Source organism: Sus scrofa, chromosome 6, assembly GCF_054392235.1.
Source record: "Sus scrofa isolate SSC_HxYL_T2T_F1_AM1 chromosome 6, Sscrofa_HxYL_maternal_Yorkshire_Landrace_v2.0, whole genome shotgun sequence".
Lineage (NCBI taxonomy): Eukaryota > Metazoa > Chordata > Mammalia > Artiodactyla > Suidae > Sus > Sus scrofa.
In genome coordinates this window covers 173489872-173497635 of record NC_139388.1, presented here as the reverse complement: position 1 = coordinate 173497635, position 7764 = coordinate 173489872, and the positions used below count along the sequence as shown (strand labels likewise).

The 7764-nt window shown below is 48.1% G+C and overlaps 1 protein-coding gene across 18 annotated transcripts in view; it reads right to left on the bottom strand.

The window, feature by feature from the left end:
• Nucleotides 1-342: 342 nt before the first annotated feature.
• Nucleotides 343-7764, bottom strand: part of FOXJ3 (forkhead box J3) — a 140577-nt gene continuing 133155 nt past the window's right edge. For all 18 annotated transcript variants that reach the window (XM_021096929.2, XM_021096935.2, XM_084965479.1 and 15 more), the window contains 2 exons: nucleotides 3533-3640; nucleotides 343-3288 (listed from right to left, as the gene is read on the bottom strand). In XM_021096929.2, the coding sequence (XP_020952588.1) occupies nucleotides 3173-3288; nucleotides 3533-3640 (224 nt within the window). In that variant the 3' untranslated portion in view covers nucleotides 343-3172. The remainder of the gene's footprint in view (nucleotides 3289-3532; nucleotides 3641-7764) is intronic.

Here is a 7764-nt window from a genome sequence, read left to right as displayed (position 1 = left end):
TCTCCCTGACACGCGTGCGACGAGGGCAACAACACTTGGCACAGCACCTGGCGCACAGAGTGAGGACTTTTCATGTTCCGGCTGCTGTTTTAAATGCCTTAGTTAATTTAACCCTCTACAACTCTAGGAGGTATTATTCTCATTTTACAGGCACTGTAAACGAGGAAAATGAGGCTCAGAGCTCTTCAACAAATAGCAACGTGACCGTTCCGAGGAGCAGCACATGGGACACAACCTCCAAGATCCCCAGGGATGGCGGACTGCAGGCGCTCTGCATCTGGACAAGCTCCAATCTTGTTCCCTCAACTGCGGCAAATGACTCAGACCAACTGGTGTTGTGAATAGAGTTAACATGATATATTTATTTTAAGTGCCATTCATGCATATCACTGGCAGCAACAATCCTAATGACACTTGGAATATTTCTTTACAGCACTAAACAGTTACAAAGAATGGGTGCCGTTATGAAATCGTGCAATAGCAAAACGGTAGAAACATTAAAACACTGACTGTCCAACAGCAGTACAGAGAGCAGATTGTGTTTGCACAAAAAGCCAATGCATTTTCATCACATATATACAATATAGATATGTACACATCACCCTCTGAATGAACAATATCAAAATACTCTATTCCATTTGAAATAATCCCCAGATTGATTCCCTCCCACTTCAAAGGACATCGGAGAGACAGGTATTTACAAGAACACACATGAATACATTGACGTTTCAGAAACTGCCACAAATGCCAGTCGGATTATTCTCCTGGACAGAGTACCCCTGTTTGATTATATGCAGTTATGATTCTTCCCCCCAAAAGTCTTCAGTCAATTTAAGCCCAGGACAGAACTTGCTCTGCATTAGCATCACCACTGGGACTGATGCACTGCCTCACCAGGTAGCCCGGCTGGCTGGAGCCCACTGAGAAAGGCCTGTCCTGGGCTCCCCGGACACCACGTGCATCACAAGGGAGGGATGGGTCTGGCTGGAGGCTCTGCCTCCAGGGCCATTCATGCTAAGTTTCAGTTCTCACAAAAATACTGATCCCTGCAGATCAGTAAATGATTGCCAAATGGGAAATGAGCTTCACACAACTTGTAGAGTCTTCACCAGTGGTTTCTGCTGGAGTCACTCAGCACGAGCAACTGCATTCTAATACCAAACTGTTTAAAGTGCACGCTGCTATCCACACAACGGAAAGTTTCACAACAGCTATTTGGTATCTAGAGAACAGTGACTTAAGCAGACTACTGAGAACCACCCCCCCTCTTCAAGCCTTTACTCTGCAGGCTGCTATCTCATCTCACCTCGGATCCATCTGAGAAGGGCCTATTGGCTGCCTTTCCAGAATCTTCTGATATTCGCTGATCCAAGGGGCTGGAACTGAGCTTCCTTCTTCACACCAAGCAAGGTCCCAACCACAGGAACATAAAGCCCTTCCTTTCTCCCCAGCTCGCCGGCCTTTGCCATGGTTATAGCTTCCCAGTGATTCATTCAAGGCCACCCTCTACTAAAAAAATACCCACACGCATCCACAAGCACACACACGCACACGCACACACACACACACACACACACAGACGTCTGTTTAGTTCAAGTCGAGATTACTCAACCACGGAATCACTAAAGGGTAATTAAAGTGACTTAAATAAGCTTGGCTGATCAAGACCAGAGATGCTAAAAAGCAACCAGTGAGCAGTTATTACTCCTTGATTTGATGGAACATACCGTTTCCTCACTAGAACTGGGAAAAAAAAATTTTTTTTTTTTTTTTTGTGGTCTAAAGAACAAATTCAAAATCTCTTCATTTAAAAAAGAAATCCCATTTCTAGAAAACTAAGACAATCAATCCATGCAAAGTAACTGTGATACGATATAAAACAAAACAAAAACAACTAATAAGAACCCCGAAGAGGCAGGCTGCATTTCAAAGAAAGGACCCAAACGTCATGCACACACAGACACCCAGGACTGGAGAAACAGCAGGTCTCTCGACGGCAACTACGCTGAAGACGGAGGCAAACACAACCCACATGCAGCTCTACCCTCCTTTCAGTGCTTCCTAAACGGAAACCGAATGAGTGGGAAACTTGCTGTTCTGCTGACCAAGTGAACTCTGATTCAAATTCCAGAAAATCCTATTTAGCTAGTAAGTCTCAATCAGCAGGAAGATAGAGAAATACACTCACATGGCGGAAGAGTAACGATAAAGAGAATGACACAATCTCTGATTGTCTTGTCTGTAAACTCTTATCAAGAAAAATAATTCTGTGCTTTCAGACACTGCATTTCTCCTCAATATACCCAATAGGCGCTGAGTATTCACAGAAGACAGCAATAAATATTAAAATAACACTTCTGAATAATAAATACATAAGTGAATGTGGAGACATTGATTTGTTTTAAGTGCCAAGCGATGCCCAGCTTCTAAGCAAGCACACCTTTAGAACTGTCACACGATGTGGATTTCGAAAAGCAGCCGCTGACAAAGCACAACATCGACTCTAGAATCCTCCGGGCATCAAAAAACATTCGGTCAGTTTTTGTGCTACCAGGAACCACAGCCCCTTTGGACTGTCTGGAGACTATCCAAGCCTGAGTTCTCCGACCTGCTGCGTAGAACTCAGCACTCCTACTTCTGAAAGAGATTAAATAAGGGGACTGGGCTTTGAAATAATCTACGTCCTTTCAGCTGCCTCCGTCAGTGAAAAGCATCCTGCAGAAAACAGCCTAACAAGGAACCCAAACTCACGGTAACTGCCTTTTCCAGACATAATAATCCAACTGGAAAAAACTGAAGCCTCTCGGTCATTTTTGTACATGTATTTACACGTAGGCATCTATAAACTGCTGGGAGCAAAACAGGCTCTGTCTGAAAAATCAGTCTGGCACTTGTGGTCGACATCAAACTGACACAAATATGCAAAAGCCGTTCAAACCACACAACAGTCCGGAGCTACAGAGGGCAGCTGGCAGGGAGACGGACACGCAGTACTCGTCTGGGTCAGATAAAAGCAGTACGCCATCCGGCTAAACTCTTCTTGATTGTCTTCAAAGAAACTTCACTAACATCGGTAAAATGATGAGCGACTCTGTCTCCTCAACTGTGTTCCCCAAACGTCCCTCCCCGCACAGAAAGGTGGCGCTGGGTCTGGCGCCTCGGGAAACAAACTCTACACGATGGAGTCCCAGTCAAAGTCATCCTGGATGTCATCCGGGGGCAGGGCGCGCCGCATCTGGAAGGCTTGGGACGGCATCACGTGCTGCTGGTTCAAGGCTCCGTGATGGCCTGGAAGGAAGGCGGCGACGTCAGCGGCGACGTGGGCAGAGGAGGGAGGCAGACGGAAACGGAACACAGGCCCAACACGCGCACGCTTCCGCGACCCACCGGAGGATTTCCCTTCCACAGGTCTCCGCATCCCATCCCTCCGAAGCAGGGCGTTCACGCCTGCGGCCGCCTCCGCCACTGCCGGGACCCCTGAAGCCTTTCAATATCCCACTCTGCGTACCCACCACACCACAGCCCCAATTACCTGCCATCGTTGTTCCGGGAGTGCTAAGTGCCTGTGGGATGTGAGGATATCCAGGGGTTGGCATCACCGAAGGAGGGAGATTTTGCCTGGAGTCCATGTACAGGTTTCCTAATCAGAATGAAAACAAGGAAGAAGCAAAACCTATTACAAACAAGCATTAAAATCTAACTGCTACCTAAGATTAAATTAAGCAGGGAAAGAGAGGAAGAAAAAAAAGGAAAAAAAAAAAAAAATCACTCCTTTCAGATGTTAACACTCTACCAAAAGGGGGCGCTGGATTTTCAATACGGTGCCAGGCTGAGTGCAGGTGCCGGGCCAAGTGGAGGTGCCCTGGTACTGATCCTGGCAGAGCCTGAACTCTCTGGAAGCTTCTAGGCAAGTCACGCCTGTCGCTGATGTAACAGGCTGAGTGCAGGTGCCGGGCCAAGTGGAGGTGCCCTGGTACTGATCCTGGCACAGCCTTGAACTCTCTGGAAGCTTCTAGGCAAGTCACGCCTGTCGCTGATGTAACGTACCTCACTGCATGCCAAGAGTATCTTCACCTCCATTGCTTCAGCTGAGCCTCCCTCTAAGACCACGACGAAGGCAAGACAGGGACGACCCCCATTTTATGGATGAGGAAACTGAGGCTCAGAAGGCGAAGCTGACCTGCCCAAAGACCCATCAGTCTGAAACGGCTAGGGCTGGAATCCATTCTCCTAACCCCGGCGCTTTCCAGTAGAGGCTCTCTCCACTGCCCTGCTCTTCTCAGCCTCAAAGCAGACCCAGGTGTGTCCTAGCTGATTAACGAAGTGACTACAAGTACAAAGTGACAGGAAAGAGCTGCAGAAGGTAAGAGAGCTACACGGAGCACCAGCGATTAAAAGTGTGTTCTGTGACGTGTGCAGATGGAAAACAGAGATCTCATTTAAATAGCATTTCAAAAGAGCATTTTTTCTTTCTTTTTCTTTTTTTCTTTTCTTTGTCTTTTTGCCATTTCTTGGGCCACTTCCTCGGAATGTGGAGGTTCCCAGGCTAGGGGTCGAGTCGGAGCTGTAGCCGCCGGCCTAGGCCAGAGCCACAGCAACGCGGGATCCCAGCTGCGTCTGCAACCTACACCGAAGCTCATGGCAACGCCAGACCCTTAACCCACTGAGCAAGGGCAGGGATCGAACCTGCAACCTCACGGTTCTTAATCGGATTTCCTAACCACTGAGTCATGACGGGAACTCCTCAAAATAGTATTTCAAAAGATTCTTAAGTTAATATGCGTTCACTGACAGCAGCCATCAAGTATCAAGTATAAGAGCTCCAAAATGTTAATTACATTACGTCCTAATGCAAAACAGAAAAGAGGGAGGAGGCATGTGAGGGACCACGACGGCAGAGGAGTAAGACGCAGCGCTCACCTCTCCCGCAAACACACCCCAAACCCACCTACAGGCAGGACAATTCTCACAGAACATCCGCTCAGCGCCACTTAACCTCCAAAAAGGACAAGAAACCCTCCACATAACTGGGTAGAAAAAAGGGGAAAAAGGAGAGAGACGAGAGAGAAACAAAAAAAGGAATCAGGATGGGGCCAGAACTCCTGAGAGGGAGCAGTGAAAAAGTAAAGGAATCTGCATCCTGGGAGGCCACCTAACTGAAGGGGAGATCAGCCGAGGTGGAGAGGGAACCCCAATGCCTTGGAGAAACGCACAGCAGCCGGACCGAGGAGGGCAAAGCAGAGGGAGCACTGGTACAACCGCTGGTACCACTGCCCCTGGACAGCACAGCCTGAGATGCTTGGGCGGGGCTGGGCGCCAAGGCTCAGGCTCTGGACGTCAGTTCTGGGGAGAGGACTGGGGCTGGCTGCGTGGAGACAGCCTGAGGGACGAGGGAGCAGTGTGCCACAGCTGAGGGAGCGTGGCGGGAGGCCTAGGCCTGCAGGAGAAGCAAGGTGCCGTTGCTGGGGGCGGTGAGAGACGTGGGGCAGGACAGCCATAGGAACATCTTTCTCTGTGCAAGCCCAGGCGCTCGGGTGGCGGGGCACCTCTTGCGTGGGCTATGGGAGGCAGGGCACCTCTTATGCAGGATAAGGGCAACAGGGGCCAACTGCCACAGCCATCTCAGACCCCAGAGGCCGGTGTGGCCCACTGCCACCAGTGGTCCGTGAACAGGGACCACCTGCGGCCCCAGTCACCTCAGGGCTGTGCAGAGGAGGACACTGCAACAAAGCTCCACCCACGCACGGTTGCTCTCACTCCCCTGAGCACGCTCAAGCCCTGCTGCTGCCACTGCCAAAGGCTCTGGGCACCACCTCAACCTATCTGAAGTTACGGCCACTTCCCTGGGCCCTGCAACCAGGAGCAGCCTGCGTCACCTCCCCGTGGGTGCTTGCCACTGTCAAGGGCCAGTAACCAGGCACTGGTTATAGGTCCTGCCCATTGCCTCCATCTGCCTGGAAACATGCACAGGCCAGACGCCAGCAAGCCCCCGTCGAGAGGATAACAGCCTGCACACACTGAGGAAAGAGACAGCAAGCATTCAAACCAAAAGCAGCCCTCGTGCCAAAGAAAAAACCATAAGCCCTCACAAACTACCCAGGGTGCCCTCACATATAAACAGCCCTCCAGGTCTACAGCAGTGGTTTTCCCTAAACTCAAGAGAATTAAGAAAAACATACACAAAATGAAGAAGCTCGGGTACCATTCCCAGTTTGAAGAACAGGAGAATTCCCCTGAAGGAGCAAATGACAAAACTGACCTCTGCAGTCTAACAGACACTGAGTTCAAAAAGGGGACAGTGAGACTTCGGAAGGAGTTAGGAGCGGATGTGAAGGAATTACGAACGGATGGGAAGAGTAATGCATATTCCTTTAGAGAGGAACTAGGAAATATGAGGAGCCAAGAAAAATTAGAAAATTCACTTGCAGAGATGCAAGCTGAGTTAAAGGCACTGAAGAGCAGAGTGAGCAAAGCAGAGGAAGGGCTATGTGGCCGGGCGGTGGGCGGGAAGACAGAACAAGGGAAATCACCCCGTCAGGACAGCAGACAGAAAACAAAGGAAAAGACATGCAAGCAATGAAAGAGATCCATGGGAAAATACAGAACAGGCCAATCCACACACACTAGGGATTCCAGAAGGAGAAGGAACGGGGGACTGAAAACACATTTGAAAAGACTGTGGCTGAAAACTTCCCAAACCGAAAGGAGACAGACACTGAGACATAGGAGGCCCGGAGGCCCCAGACAAGGTGAACCCGAACAGGCCCACACCAAGACATGTTATAACTAAAATGGCAAAAGTTAAAGATAAGGAGAGGATTCTACAGGCAGCAAGAGAAACACCAAGACTTAATTATAAGGGAACCCCCATAAACATTACAGGCCAGCCAGAAGAGAGCAGGAAAATATATTCAAAGTTCTAAAAGGGAAAAATTTGCTGCCTAGAAACTCTACCCAGCCAGAATATCATTTAAAATAGAAGGAGAAATAAAGCATTTCTCCAATAAACAAAAACTAAAAGAATACAGCAATACTAAACCCATTCTAAAAGAAAAACTGAAACGTCCCCTCCAAATAGGAGGGAAGTATGAAGCTGCAGGAGGGAGGATCACCACTGGAAAGCGACTGCCTGAGTAAGCCCGCACACAGACCTAAAAGGGAAACAAACCTGCTTGGAAGAGAGATGATAAACACAAGGAACAGCCAAAGGATGAGCATGAGGACGTAAAAAAGGACATCAAACTCATAAAATGTGGGGAAGGGAAGAAAGAAAATCTACACTCTTTTTTTAAGAACGTGTTTGAGCCCATACGACTGTCAGGCTAAAGCAAGCAGTTATAGGAAGGGGTTAACATACTTGCAAAACAGGGCAACCACAAGTCAAAACTAAATGACACATTCACAAAAGCTAAAAAAGAAGAGGATACAGCATAACATAAAAGGAAATCATCCAACCAAAAAAAGAAAGGAACAAAAGAGGAGCATAGAATCAAATGGAAAACAAGGTTTAAAATGGCAATAAATACATATTTACCAGTAATTACCTTAAATGCCAATGGACCAAATGCTCCAATCAAAAGACACACAGTGACAGACTGGACAAAGAAACAAGAGCCTGCAACATGCTGCCTTCAAAAGGCACATATAAGCTGAAAGTGAGGGGATGGAAAAAGATATTTCGTATGAATGGAAAAGACAGGAGAGTGGCAGTTACAATATCATATCAGACAAAATAAGACTTTAAAACAAAGGCCAGGGAGTTCC